Below are 16,308 nucleotides of genomic sequence, written 5' to 3' on the forward strand. Positions count from 1 at the left end.
TGCACATTTTTTAATAGATTGTGTAGATAGACTCAGAAAGGGAGAGAGAGAAGGGATGAGCTAGAGGTCGCCCCAAAAGCAAAAATGTTTGCCAAAGTACAGACTCTACAGACATTAGCTGTAGTTAGCTAGCAATGTAGCCTACACATTGTCCTTTAAACATAGCATGAACCATGGTTCTTTCTGTTGTTTTGCAAACTGCTCTGCTTTCCCTTTTGTCTTTGCATGTTCATAAATTAAAGTCAGAAACATTTAGGATAAGCCCAAAGTTTAAACATTTCAGTTGACACAATGGCATCTTTGCCTCAGTTCGTGCCACTAAGAGGAAAATTTGCAACCATTGGCATCCACTTGTTTCTTTGCATTAACTTCATATGCAGTCGAGCTACCTCAGAAATTTGCCTAAGGTACAGTCTGAACACACCTTTAAAGCCAACCCAGTTTTTATATATATGTATGTAGTTGGCCATGGAGACGGTATTTTGCTAGCGCAGTGCTTTTTCTTAGGGGTTGTCTTGATTTACATACATTTCTTGGTGAACAGAGATGCAAATACACAAACTGAACACCATTGAAAAGTTGCTATTTCTACAATTCTTTTGTGCTGTAGGCTATAATAAATGTAATAGCTCATAACCTTTATGATTCTCAGCAACCTCTATTATTGGCAGATTACAGGATCACTTGTTCTGACCCTCATCCTGATTTAGCAGTATGGATGGAGACCAAAAGATGATGAAAAAAAAGCAACAATAACCTTTTTCTCTCTACAGAGTAACCAGTAAAATATCTTTCGATTTGACAGCAAACATTAAGTAGCAGCTGCTTTGTTGTTTAGGTATGGAAGAGGACTAGGGTCACACCTTATTTGAGTTTTGATTCTGTCGAAGTCAGAATTCTGAGAAAGAAGTCAGAATTCTGTAAAAAGAAAAAGTCAAAAAAAAAAAAAAATGTTTTTAAGTATTTTAAAATAAAGTCAGAATTCTGAGACTCTGACTTGAATCTCAGAATTCAGACTTTTTTTTAGAATTCAGACTTTATTTTCATAATTCTGACTTTAAACTCTGAACTCAATACATTTTTTCACCTGTGACCCTAATCCTCTTCCATATTTAGGACACACACCACAACAGAGCTTTCTTATACCACCATTATACCTGGTAATGCTTCAGCAATACTGTTTGGATATAATGATACCATGGGATACTTATAGTATAAGTATGATATTATATTGTACTCCAAAGAGGTAAAATGTGTTGGGTCGTTCAGTAAAGGAAGGGATGTATGTTGAATTTTGTAAGACCATAACTGTTTTTTGTGTAAATTATATCTGATGTTTATCTGTAGGACGTCAGACAACTGTGTATGTATTATATGTTGCAATATGCATATTGCATCAATATTCAAATTTATTTTTCAAAATAAAGTTAAAGCAAAAGAACATATGTATGTGTGATATAATTTTGTTTACAGCATTGATTTTACTCATGTGGCACGTGATGAAATGTCATTTTCTTTAGGGATTTTATTCAGGGACATTGTACAATTAAACATGAAGCTTGTATAAAAACATTGAGAGATGCATTGTACCAGGTTTTTGCACAATTGCCATTTTCTGCCTGTAGTGGCCAGGTAGATAGAAGATTATATTAATAACAGAATCCAATGCAAATGGAATACAAAACGCCAGGTTATACAATTTTACAAAAATTATCATTCACATTTCCCACCGCGCCTCATTAAGATAATTTGCAAATATCACACACACACACACACACACACACACACACACACACACACACACACACACACACACAGTGCATCTCACTATCTTTGTGGGGATCCGTCATTGACATAATGCATTCCCTAGCCCCTTACCCTAACCTTAACCATCACCACTAAATGCCTAACCTTAACCCTTACCCTCACCCTAACCATAACCTAATTCTAACCCTAATCCTACAACCAAGTCTTAACCCTCAAACAGACCTTTAAACTTGTGGGGTCCAGCATTTTGGCCCCCCAAAGCTGTCCGGACCCCACAAGTATACTGTATTCCCGGTTTTTGGACCCCACGAATATAGTTAAACAAGAACAGACGCACACACACACACACACACACACACACACACACACACACACACACACACACACCTAAAAACATTTCCATTCACAAATATGTGCAAAGTATGAATTTAGTGTAGTAAAATTTGATTTGATTTGAAAATCCTAACACCCTCACCCCTTACCCCCACCCCTCCCATTACACACACACACACACACACACACACACACACACACACACACACACACAAAATTACTTTAAAATTTAATTTGAAATGATTTAACCGTTATGTATTTTGTGTAGTTTTTTGAAAAAAGTGTTTACGTGTTTTATGCAATTGAAAACTGAAAGACTGACAAACAGCTTATGGTTTTGTAGATTTGGTGTGTAGTTTCTCTCTTTGAGTGAGAAGTTTTGAAAATCGTGTGGCATGTAAAGATTTTGTGTGTAAGCAGTTGTAAAAAAAAACAACCGTAATGTGCCACAGAAATGATCATCAGTCTTGACTGGCCTCAGGTGGCCACAGTGACAAATTACACCTGAAAATGTTTTATTCAATTCAATTTTATTTATGGTATCAAATCATAACAAGAGTTATCTCAAGACACTTTACAGATAGAGTAGGTTATATTATAGATCTGAGTAACTTGCTGCTGAAGCCTGAAGCTGTCCTAACTTCTTCAGAGCCATGGGCAGCCACCCACCATGCAGCAGCCAGGGACCAACTGAGGCCAGCGTTTTGCTCAAAGGCAATGGAAATGATTATGCCTAACACTGACTTACACTGATAGTTTTTGATTCATTCTATTCTAATTTTAAATATTTGATTATCTTTTTATACATTTTCTGTGTGTAGCATGGAGAGGGCTATGACTGCATTTCATTGTGCAATCTGCATAATGACAATAACGCTGAACCCTTGAACCTTAATAACAAAGAGCAGACTGTTTCCTAGAGTCCACCTCCACAGAAATTGAAGAACAGATGTGTGTGAGATGCATTCAAATGGGTTCACCCACTGGGTCATTCCACCCACTGCAGCACATACCATGGTTGTCAGAGTCCTGCTCTGTGGCCAGAGGCCTTCAGACCTTCTGTTGTTCAGATTCTGAGTTAAAGTGTGATACTGACTACATTTACGTGCAATGATTATTCTGGTTTTTGCCCTTATTCTGAAAAAGACAATATTCCAATTTATAACCTTACACCAAACAACTTTTCAAGCGATTCCACTGTCGCAGACTAATTTCCAATATCGGAATGATAGGAACTATTAAAAGCAGGTGTTAAGCTGGAAGGGAGAGCAAAGAGAAGAATAAAGGAGAGAAGCACTCAGAGGAACCAAGAGACCATGGGTAAGAAGGAAAAGGACAGAGGCTGTGAGGAATAGCGGACCAGTGGGAAGAGTGAGCGGCATCGAAGGAGCGCCATGGACAAGAGTAGGGGAAGCGACGTGAAAAAGCAGAGGGGTGGTAACGCAATACACCCCTCTTCCAGCTAAGTACCCTCTCTACACTTTCTACCAATTGGTTTTAGCGGAACCCTCATTTTTAATTGAACATTTTTACCTCTGTGATTTTACGTCCTTGTTTTTCATCCCAGGCTGTTTGCCTTTTTACAGAGTCCTAGGCTCTTACAACTTGTAGGGGGACCAAAGAGGGAAAAGTTAGTATGCCTTTAAGTGGCATTGTCGGCATTTTAACTTTATTTTAGCCTTTTAATATTTAAATTCCAAATTGCTTTTATTTAAAGCTATAGTGCGTAGTTTCTGTCGCCCCCATGAGGAATGCAAAGTAATGACAACAAAACTGTCAGTGCATCCACATGATACAAGCCTAACTCCTTGTGTATCGAGCTCAAGCTCAACAGTGTGGTTCCAGTTCCAGAAGTAGAAATCAGATTTTCTCCATAAGGATTTTGATTATTAGCCATAATGTCTAAACTATCCAAGGTAGACCGACCACGAGCTACGAGGTTATGAAACAAAAGTTTCTAGTTTCCTGAAGAAGCTAGAAGTGCTTATATTAACCTGGTGTTAAGAAAATCATATTTTATTTGGGATGTTATAGAGAAGTAATACAATACCCACAATCATAAGCGTCTTTGATTGGTGGAGCTCGCTGTTACTATGAAAATGTTTACCACAGCCATGAACGTGCAAACAGCTATTGAGCTGCTAAGACTAAGGTCTATGATTGTTTCTGTACACAGTCTTGTACCTTTGACTTTTTTGCCGTTTTTAAAATGTTTTTTTTGCACCGAATCAAATGTTTTATTGTCACGATTTATCTCGTAGCTGGTTGGCTTGGTTCCAAACTCTTTATACACTCAACAAAATTATAACACTTTTGTTTTTGCCCCCATTTTTTATGACTTTTTCTATGTACACAAAAGACCTATTTCTCTCAAATATTGTTCACAAATTTGTCTAAATCTGTGTTAGTGAGCACTTCTCCTTTGCCGAGAAAATCCATCCACCTCACAGGTGTGGCATATCAAGATGCTGATTAGACAGCAGGATTATTGCACAGGTGTGCCTTAGGCTGGCCACAATAAAAGGCCACTCTAAAATGTGCAGTTTTGTCACACAGCACAATGCCACAGATGTCGCAAGTTTTGAGGGAGCGTGCAATTGGCATGCTGACTGCAGGAATGTCCACCAGAGCTGTTGCCCGTGAATTGAATGTTCATTTCTCTACCATAAGCCGTCTCCAAAGGTGTTTCAGAGAATTTGGCAGTACATCCAACCGGCCTCACAACCGCAGACCACGTGTTACCACACCAGCCCAGGACGTCCATATCCAGCATCTTCACCTCCAAGATCGTCTGAGACCAGCCACCCGGACAGCTGCTGCAACAATTGGTTTGCATAATTAAAGATCTTCTGCACAAACTGTCAGAAACCGTCTCAGGGAAGCTCATCTGCATGCTCGTCGTTGTCATCGGGGTCTCTACCTGACTGCAGTTCGTCGTCGTAACTGACTTGAGTGGGCAATTGCTCACATTCGATGGCGTCTGGCACTTTAGAGAGGTGTTCTCTTCACGGATGAATCCCAGTTTACACTGTACAGGGCAGATGGCAGACAGCGTGTATGGCTTCATGTGGGTGAGAGGTTTGCTGATGTCAACGTTGTGGATCGAGTGGCCCATGGTGGCGGTGGGGTTATGGTATTAGCAGGCGTATGCTATGGACAGTGAACACAGGTGCATTTTATTGATGGCATTTTGAAAGCACAGAAATACCGTGACGAGATCCTGAGGCCCATTGTTGTGCCATTCATCCACGACCATCGCCTCATGTTACAGCATGATAATGCACGGCCCCATGTTGCAAGGATCTGTACACAATTCCTGGAAGCTGAAAACATCTCAGTTCTTGCATGGCCAGCATACTCACCGGACATGTCACCCATTGAGCATGTTTGGGATGCTATGGATTGGCGTATACGACAGCGTGTTCCAGGTCCTGCCAATATCCAGCAACTTCGCACAGCCATTGAAGAGGAGTGGACCAACATTCCACAGGCAACAATCAACAACCTGATCAACTCCATGCGAAGGAGATGTGTTGCACTGCGTGAGGCACATGGTGGTCACACCAGATACTGACTGGTTTTCGGACCCCGCAATATAGTAAAACTGCACATTTTAGAGTGGCCTTTTATTGTGGCCAGCCTAGGGCACACCTGCAATAATCATGCTTTCTAATCAGCAGCTTGATATGCCACACCTGTGAGGTGGATGGATTATCTCGGCAAAGGAGAAGTGCTCACTAACACAGATTTAGACAGATTTGTGAACAATATTTGAGAGAAATAGGTCTTTTGTGTACATAGACAAAGTCTTAGATCTTTGAGTTCAGCTCATAAAAAATGGGGGCAAAAACAAAAGTGTTGCGGTTATAATTTTGTTGAGTGTATAAGCATTTTCTAATAGAGCAATTAAATAGGGAAAATCACTTCCGGAATCAGAAGGTGTTCAAAAAGTGGGCGGTCACTGTTGAGCTCTATATGTGTTCTTTGAGTTCTTTGTCGGTGTTTGTCGTGATTCCCTGCGTTTCTCCTCATGTTATGTCTTAGTTTTCCAGTATGTTTCGCTGTTTGGAGAAAAAATAATTTACTACTCCGTTCCTGTATCCTTCCTGTTGTTGTCTTGTCTGCTTTTGGGTCCAAACCTGTGCCAACTGTGACAATGAGGAGAAGGCAAAAGGCTTTGTGTGATATTGCACAGTGATGCAACATTTTTCTTGTTCTTTGTCCACAGTTTTACACTTCAACCTGACTAAACTGCCAAAATCAACACATCTGCCTGTTCCTTTGAGCTTGATTAGGAGGGTGTTAAGCTGTCTGTATAGCTGAGTATACGCTTGTTGGCACAACACTTATTTGAGAACAGAACAACCCTAACCCTCCCCAAAAACAAAAAACATGTGACTGAAGTTATGACAACTTGGCCAATAACTCAAATATAGTTAAACGCTGTGGAATTCTATTATTCATTTCTATAAACCTCTTATAAATGCACAAATTGAAGTAACTGGCGGGATTACACTTCACTGGAATTGTACCTTATATGATTACATGTGACAAATAAAACTGATTGAATGAACTACAATTGCCCAACAGCAACTTAATATTGCACATATATAATGTTATGGGACTTGCGAGAAACACATACAAGTGGTAAAAAATAATGGCCCAAAGTGAAGCAGCAAGAGAATACACAGAAATCATGTGTTAAAAGTAAGTTTTATATTAAAAAGTCATATCAAACAAAACTTCAATGAAAATCTTGTAACTCATTAAATCACGACTGTACAGATCATAAGTAGACAGTGATTATGTTTGAATGGCAACCAACACCTCTGACATGTTGACTATAGCCAATTAACGCACATTATTAAAGGTATACTGAATGTCTGTCACACTTTGTCCTATGGTAAGATGGCATCTTCAAAGTATTCGTTTGATTTTACATACAGGCAGTTTTCTTAGTTTTGCCTTCCAAGGCTGTCATTTTCTGTTCAGAGAAATTGATGTGCCATTCCCGGCTTCAGGTGGCCCAGGACACAGCTCGCCTTCTTTCTCACGTGGCCCGGCTGGGTCTCACAGTGAACTCGAAGAGGGGCTCTGTGAACCCCTCTCAGAGCATGACCTTCATTGGTGTGGCTCTGAACACAGTCACTATGAGGACCTGTCCCTCGCTTCAGCGTGTGGACAACATCCTTTACCTTCTTCCCCTCTTCTGAAGGGGCAGGTCGTTGCCTTACAGCCAGTTTGTTTGTCTCTTGGGCAAATGGACAACTGCCTCACGAGAGAGACTGTCACAACGGATGTCTGCCTCTTAGGATGGGGTGTGGTGTTTTCAGAACAGGACAGCTCGGGGCCAGTGGTCTGCTCAGGACCGCACCGAGCACGTCAATGTGCTAGAGCTACGGGCTCTGCACCTAGCGCTCAAGCACTTCCTGCCATGATTGTGAAGGATGTGCTTGTCCGGTCGGACAACACCTTGACTTGTCTTCAATATAAACCATGAGGGAGGCACCAAATACACACAGTTACTGCGGGTGTCCCAGGCTCTTCTGACAGCAGGCCCTAAAACCTCATGGGTATCTCTGAGCACATTCTCAAGATATTACAGGTTGAATGTTGCCCCCCTTCCATTGGGCATGGTTCTTTGTCCGAGTTTCTCTGCTTCATCTTTATGAGGTAAGTACTCAGGCAACACATTCTCACTCCATCCATCTTCATCCGCTTATCCGGTATCGGGTCGCGGGGGGAGCAGTTCCAACATTCTCACTCCCAATTCGTCATATACCGACGCTTGGTCAAGACCCCTCGGCATCATTTTTTAACAGGCAGGGTAAAAACACTAAGTTAGGGTTAGGAAAAGATTGTGGAACGGGACAAGAACCCCGGTCTCCTGGGTGAAAGTCCTGTGTTGTTTGACCCATCCACCCCCCCAACCAACCCAACCCAATCCAATGCGGATTTTCAGTCTTCAATACTACTCGCTACCGTTGTCGCTCTTCATACTATGGTGTCGCGGTCAAGCTGCTACTATAATACTAAAGGGTGCTTTGTGCATCGGTATCTGACGCTGAGCGCCACTGACCAAGCGTCAGTATTCAACGAGTTGTGAGTGATACTGGGTTGACTCAGGATTCCTCGTGGCATTGTTGTTATAAGTCAGCTAGTGTTAGCTGCCTCTGGCGGTCAGTAAGGATGTAATAGAACAAACATAACTACGGTTCTATGGATCCTAAATAAACGCCAGAGTTTTCAGTCACTTTTGTGACCCGGGAGAAGATTCTGTAGGAATAATTTTGTAGATGACACCGGAGGTTATACCAGAGCCGGGGTCATCCTGAGGTCACACATGACTTTGATATAAATACTCCACCTGGGCATGTGCGAGACGGAAGATTTTCAGTGTTAAGCACTGCCTATGTCTCCGCCGGCTACTTCCTGTTTAGGGCTCTGTTTACTTGAATGGGATTAAATGATTTAATTGCGTGGCTCTTCTAGACTTTTCAAATGTTATTGGACAGAATATATAAAATTCTGACAGTGAAACGAGTCATTTCGCTGGGTTTATGATGCTCGAAAAAATGTATCCACTGATTTACAGATGTGTCTTTTTTTCCATGGCGAAAAGTCTATAGGGAAAAGTCTTTTGGGCCAGAGGGCATCACATGACAGGTCTGGAGTTGCAATTCCACAGTTTGGCCACTATGTTTAATTTGCTTCAAAACCACGCACATTTCCTAAGGGCCTGACTTTCAGCGGTTGCTGTCCTGTTTTTGATTGGTCCAGCATGTGACAAAGGTGACTAAAACAAACTCAACAACAGTAACCACCAATGTACTACTGCATATTTATCAATTAGGACAACCAATACTTTAAAAACAAACCAACATGTCCAGGCCCTCATTGATATGTGGGGAAAGGAGGTCACTCAGAGGGAGCTGGAGTCAGAGGTTTTAAACCAAAAGGTAGATCAGAAGATTTCTCAGTGATACAACACACAGCCAAACAGTGCAGGAAAACAAATTATAAAGATGAAACAAGAAAACAGAAAAAACAAAGGATCACAATGCGCACAGCTGACCAAAATGAAAAAAATATGATGGAGTTTAATGAGCTTGACTCATTTTGAGCTATTAACTGGCTTGTGACGGCCCCAACAGTGGCTTAGATTCTCTGTTGGCGTAAAATCCAGATGGGTAACTTCACTCGCATACCAAACAGGTCATAAAAATTACATATTTGGTCCCACCATAGACCATAGACACCCTTTTCATGAAATTCTGAAATACATTAGTTTGAAAAATACTGTGAAAACACAAGGAAGAACTTAGTATGAAAATTCTTATGTTCCAGGTTTTTAAGATCATGCAGTATATATCTGTCTCATTCATTTAGATTTGATTAATGCTCCATTTAAAGTAAGCCACCGTGAGTAAAAAGCCAAAGACAAGCTTTAGGAGTTAGCTTGCTAACACACTGCAGCTGAATGTGACAGATCCACTGCTGGTGCTTAGATTCTGTATGATCAGAGTCCTCAGAAGTCTTTATCCCAGCCAGAGAGTTCATCAGGAGGCTCCTCTGTGTCAGGAGGAAACATGTCAAAGTAACTGTGATCCATCGGCCCCTTCAGCTGCAGAAACAACGAAAATAATCATGAAATCATTGCATTTTGTCAGCATGGGATCACTCACATCTTTCTCATTGACAGAGCTGCATTTCCATTGCACATCCTCTTATAAAACACATGTATTTAAAGTTAACACTTGTCAGGGACAGTTTGGTTTCTTTTATACATTTGGCCACAATAACAAGATGTATGTTTGGAGGAGGAAAAGCGAGAAGGCGAGGACTTCAAGCTTAACACTGTACCTACTAACAAGCATGGTGGTGGGATCATGCGTGGAAGTGGAAGTTATGAAGAAGGAAGATTACATATAATTCCTCAGGACCATCAGCTACAAAGGTTCATCTCAGATACAACTGGGTGCCAGCCATAGACTGTAAAAATAGTGGACGTAGCAGCAGTGATGTCACCCATTGGTTTGTGGACTGCCGTTTTGAAGCCTTGAGTTTGACAATTTGGGCGTTGCCGTCTTGGTTTTTTGAAACCGGAAATGCTGATTTTTTGACGAGAGGGTGGAGCTGGGGAGGATGACGCGGCCAAGCCTGTGGTGTTTATGGTTGCAATGAAGCTGCGCTAAGCTAAACGCTAAAGAGGGAAAGTTGCAGATCTTCAACCCTTCTGGAGCAGAAAATTGAGAATAGAATAGAGGTAGCTAGCTAGCTTGTTTGGCAGAATGCTGAACAATACCTTTTTAGGGGACAAAATGTTCTAGTTAACTTTGATGAAGTGAAAACACACAGTGTGAGGGTTAAAGTTTAAGATGAAAACATGGACAACACCAAAAAACAAGTTGAGGTCTATTTTAATGTCAAGAGTGCCTTGGTTAGCATTGGTAAGCCTCTGTCCTGATTGACAGGACGGCAAGTAGCCACGCCCCTAAAACATCCCCTGCTTTATCGTCTGTTTAAAAAATAAATGGGTTCATAATTTACAAATGAACATCATGCTGTATTGAAAAAGACTTGAAACTAGCGGTTGAGACCATAAACTTATTATAAAAATGTTATCTGAGGTAAAAAATCAAGTGAGTTTTGCTACCAGTGGAGTCACCCCCTGCTGAAAATTAGATTAGATAGAATTTTGAATGTCTGGGGAAAGAATAGAATGTCTTGCATTGTTCATTGTTAGGAAACAAAGGTCATAGTTTTACCTCTCTCCTCAATGGAGACAGCAGCTTGTGACGCCTCAAACCCTCCCAGTTAAAGCCCTGGAACCACCTATAAAACAAAAAAACTTTAAAGTTGGACTTCATTTGAGACTGCAACTTCTATTATGTTCTGACAATGTAACCTTACACCACATCACTATTTGGTGGAGAGTTTAAGGACACTTTTCTTAATCCAAATAGAAACCACATGGTGCACCTACTAGTTTAAGCTTTTTGGGTCATTCACTGAACATTGAAAATTTTAAGTGAATTGAAGTGAACTGTACTGCACAGTAGTGGCAAATTAAACCCTGAACAATCTGAATGCAACATGACATGACATCAAATCCCAAGGCTACAACCACATAGCTGTAATGGGTTCACCTGGTAAAGCTCTGTGTCACACATTATATTAGAAGTGTGGCATTCTCACAGCAGGGTGGGACACTGTACAAATCTAATAGGGCAGAGCTAAATCCGTCAATGATAAACAAATAAACATACATTTTCCAAACTTGCCTAACACAGATATCAGGTGATAATCTTTAATAATTGTCTATTGTATAAGGGCAGACCTGACACATATCAAATAATGCAGTTTCTGTAATTCCCTCTGATGTCAGTGTTTTGTATGACACGGTGCTATGATTGACTAAATGTTCTTGTTGGAAGAGAACATGTGTTAGTGTTTTGGAAGAATTATTTGATTTTGAGACATTGGTGGACATAGTGTATTGTGTTAGTGAATTATTGTATTTTGAAAATTAGTGTTAGAGTTTAGTTTTCAATGTGTGATTTTGAGCATGAAATTAACTGTTTTGTCAATTGTGTGTTGTAGGTGTGTTGGTGCGTTAAGAGTTTAGGAAAGTTGTTAAAAGTATTGAAAAAATTGTCATAACGATCTGAAAAAAACTGTAAAGACCATTACTGGTCATTACAAAGAGCTGAAACAGGACAGAAGCAGACCTGTGTCTTTATTTCTGTTTCTAGCTTGTCTGCACATTATGATTTGTCTTCTAACAGTCCTATTCAAGCAAACAAGCAAAGTAAAATGAGACATGTTTTGTGGCAATAATCTGTCAAATAAGCAAAAGAAATTGTCATCATTGAAATATTGACGTCATATTTATTCAAAAATAATTACTATGAGAAACAAAGACAGAGATGAGTGAAATGAAATGAAAAACAAATTCAAAATCTTCCAACACTGTTACTCATCACACAATAAAATGTGCCAAAAGGTGGGTAAGCATTCCTAAGGAAGCCCAGTATTACAAGTACATAAATCTACTCTGACAGGCACCACCATTCTCTAACCCGGACCTAACGCACCTTTAACCCTAACATCCTACTCCTACTTGGATGGCCAAGCAAAGAGCAGATACCCTGTGGCTTTACCCTGCCTTATACCTACATTATATCTGCGGTATGGCTCACTCGGTAGAGTTGTCTAGTAATTAGAGGGTTCCTGGATCAATTCCCAACTTATGAGCAGATTGGCACCTTGCATGGCAGCCTCTGCCTTCAGTGTATGAATGTGTGTGTGAATGGGTACATTTTGGCATGTGTTGTATTTGAGTGGTCGGTGGGTTAGAAAAGCACCATATAAATATACTCTATTTACCAATAGGTTTGATAGGCAGTTTCATCTGAATGCTATGGCCTGCTCAGTAGTCCACCCGTCATCCCTGCTTAGTTCCACTAGCCTTACCAACAGCCCTACCACAGCCAACAGCCATTAGTTATATCAGAAAACCTTTAACACTATACTGTTACAGTAAAAGCCCTGCATTGAAAATGTTACTTAAGTAAAAGTATGTAGGTATGATCAGGAAAATAATCTTAAAGTATTAAAAGTAAAAGTACTCAATGCAAAACTAGTAACTAAAGCTGTAAAAAGTAGAATATTTCTCTCTGAAATGTAGTGGAGTAGAAGTAGAAAGTGGCCTGAAAAGAAAAAGACTCAAGTAAAGTACAAGGAGCTCAACATTTGGACTTAAGTACAGTACTTGAATAAATTTACTTATTTACATTCCAACACTGGTGTTTAGATTGTAAACATGCACTGTAAACCCGAATGTTCAAAGTAATTAAATAGATTAAGTGGGGTATACTCAAAATTTTAGAAAAAGTTATACTAACTTAATTTTGTCAAGTTGGTGTAACATGTTCTTCATTTTTGAGTATTGTTAACTAATAATTTTTGATTAAATGGAACTATTTTGTGTATAAGTAAGCATAACTTAAAAACATAACTTAAGTGCAACTTAATAGAATTAAGTAATTACATACTAAGAATGATAAAGTCCTGTTATTTCTATTGTTTCAAATAGGGGTGATTTAAAAAAAAAACTTAATTTATATAGCACATGTTAAAATACAATAAAATCTCAAAGTGCTTCACCAAATAAGTAAAATTGATCATAATAAATAAATTGCAATCAGCAAATGGTCTGAAATGCATTAGACATTAGTGGAAGACAACATGTATTTATTTTATTTATTTTTTGTATTTTTAAAACAGTAACAATTTGATTGAGGCAAATGGTCTGAAATGCATTAGACATTAGTGGAGGACAAAATGTATTTATTTTTTGCATTTTTATTGTCATCAATTTAATGTTGCTTATATATTTTTTATTTTTATTTAAGTGTTGAGCAGCTGCAGGGATCATTTTTTATGCCGAGTTAATCTCTGATTCAACCTGCGAAGCAGAAGGTGGTGCTAATATGCATACTACCTTCCTTACCGCTCTTTGGAAAAAAACAGAAGAAGAAAAGTTTGAACAACGCAGCAAGGCGGGAAGCAACAGACAGTAGGCTTGCAGAAGTTACTACCTAAGCAGCAGCAATCAGCCTCACTGGACTTACTGTAAGTTTTGAATGTTAATATTCATTCACTTTTACTTCTTTTATACATTATACATTTTTACATGCGTTTGTCTCAGAGAGTGTAGAACTTCTCCAAGCCCCCGCCCTTCACTGGCTTATCACGGAAGTCTTGTAGGGATTGGCAACTTGTCAGATATAGGTTAGCTGCTAAAGAGCTAGCTAGCTAGCTAGCTAGCTAATTAGCGCGACCACTAACGTTACACACTCCACCAGCACAGCTAGCGACCCACCACTACCAGACTCACTGAAGAATTTTACGACGGATGAATCTAGTAATCACACGCTCATTCCCCGCTTAAAGGTGGTGTTAGAAAATGAGTTGTTAGTAGAAGCACTAACAGACACCTCATATGCGATAGTTAGTTTTTTGTTGATGGAAACTTTCAATAGTGCACCGCTAAGGTCCAATATCATATTAAAAGAGCATAAACGAGCATAATGAGTCAAACTGAGTTCCTACACTGCAAGTCCGCGCTCCCTGTAGCTTCTAGGGACGCTCGTTTTAAATTCTGTGTGAGCAGACTGTCTGAGACACGGAGATTGCTGTTAACAGAACACGAGTCAACTGCCCGTGCTCGCCCACTTGTATTGCGTCGGTTTTAAAACAAACGACCCTGCTGGAGGCAAGCTGCTTTTCATGACAAAGATGAATAAAGTAAAAACCCTTAACAGTAAAGCTTTGGTTTGTAGAAATGGCATTATTGTTGATTAAGCATGCAGTAAGGTTCAAGTGCTGCTGCTTTTCTTTACAGTAATGTTAATTTTGCTTGATGGCTTTAGTAACTTCACACTTTAGGGATCAAATGAAAAGATCATTAACAGGGAAGATTTATAAGTATTTATAATTCGACACTCTTTGAATGCTTTTACTTGTTCAGTTTCAGATCAGTTTATGCATTTGCATCTCTCTGTTCCAGTTTCAAAAAGTTAAGGAAGATAACTGGAGATGTGATAAAGATACCAGGTAATCCAATGAATCTCTCTCTCACACACACACACACACACACACACACACACACACACACACACACACCTCTAAATACCAGTAACTTAAATTGTTTTTTTTTTCAGACAATGTTTTAGTGTGGTAACCCTAAATCATACACACTCCCACATACACATATCATTTGTTTATTCTACTTGCCTGTTTGATCAAAATAATGCTTTTTGCCGTATTCAAGTCAACAGTTCATGAATGTCTTCTGTTCACGAATATCATCTTCCTAATTGATATTTAACCTTTGGCACTGAACAGATCATATTTTACTTTGTATTTGCTTGCAAATATTGTTGAAGAAAGATGGTGGAGACCACATTCCCCCTATGCCGACAGACCATAGTGATATCCTGCCCACCAGTGAACGAGCTCATGGACCTCTGGCCTGGTCTCAAAATAGAGTCTGAGGTAATATGGATCAGCTCTCTCTTTTAAAGTGAAAATTGTGATTCTTACTCATTTGGCCGATATTTTTGCTTTATAAATGTGTGCTAGATTCTTCAAATTGGACTGTTTTTTTTAAGTGTTCTCCTCCTGCTGTTATTTCTATGCAGTTGTATGCAGAGTTCCAGCGGATTACAAATCAGAACCTGCCCAACACATGCTATCCTGAGCTTGACCGCCATCTTCCTCAACCGATGACCTTATTCAGACAGAAGGCATCAAAAACTGGGAAGACAGCAGATGCTCTGGCTAAAATTAAAAAAAAATCAATGATGAACAGGTAAATAGATTTTTACACATTTCATAGGTTGACCCAGTGGAACATTGAACAGGTTCAATGATTCAAATGAGCTTTGTGAATTTTGCAATTAGTCCACTTTATGTTTGCCATTTGTCTGATTGCATTAAAGATGTGAACAGGTTAGAAAGTGGTAAACTACCACCAAGGTTGCAGACCCTCAAGAATGGCTTAATGATGTAGAAACTCATCTGAAAAAAGGCTGCAGGGTAAAGCATTATAAAAGGCTAGTTCAAAGTTATCTCCTTTTGTCTAAATAATGCCTCAAAAAGTTACTGCACTACTTTGCAGGTGTTCAGCCAATAGGCCCAAACTACACAATATGCCTTTGTTCTCATTAATATAATGCAAAAGTAACGCTAATGTTTTGTATGTTTTAATGTTTTTCTTAACCATTGTGGGCTGCACAAGATGACCCACATTTCACTGTGCATTTGATACTGGTTATGTAAAACATTTACATTTTAGAGTTTTAAGTGAAAATGTTCTTAAACAGTCTATAGAATTTTTGAAATTTCACCCAAATTGCTGCCCTGTTGCCTTACTCAGGAATTAACCAGGAAGCCAAAAGCAGTGTTTTTTTTTCTTTTATAGCTGTAGCAAACAATAATTTCATTTTGGTATTATTTATTATTGTTTTTGATTACTCCGATTATTTTCCTGACTATCTGATTAGTTGTCTGGTCAATATCAGAAATTTGTGATACATATTTATTTCCTAGGGCCTTAAAGCAACACGCCTACTTATTGGGGCTTATTCCCCGTATCCCCCAGAGTTCGATAAGTCCATACATACCCTTCTCATCTCCGTG

The 16,308-nt window shown here is 39.5% G+C and overlaps 1 protein-coding gene across 1 annotated transcript in view; it reads right to left on the minus strand.

Annotated features, from left to right (window-relative positions):
* Window positions 1-9,472: 9,472 nt before the first annotated feature.
* Window positions 9,473-16,308, minus strand: part of LOC116050373 (cGMP-dependent protein kinase 2) — a 37,714-nt gene continuing 30,878 nt past the window's right edge. Inside the window, exons 19-20 of the mRNA XM_031300375.2 lie at window positions 10,869-10,935; window positions 9,473-9,724 (exon numbers count right to left, since the gene is read on the minus strand). Of these exons, the coding sequence (XP_031156235.1) occupies window positions 9,629-9,724; window positions 10,869-10,935 (163 nt within the window). The 3' untranslated portion in view covers window positions 9,473-9,628. The remainder of the gene's footprint in view (window positions 9,725-10,868; window positions 10,936-16,308) is intronic.

This window comes from Sander lucioperca, chromosome 7 (genome assembly GCF_008315115.2).
Source record: "Sander lucioperca isolate FBNREF2018 chromosome 7, SLUC_FBN_1.2, whole genome shotgun sequence".
Taxonomy (NCBI): domain Eukaryota; kingdom Metazoa; phylum Chordata; class Actinopteri; order Perciformes; family Percidae; genus Sander; species Sander lucioperca.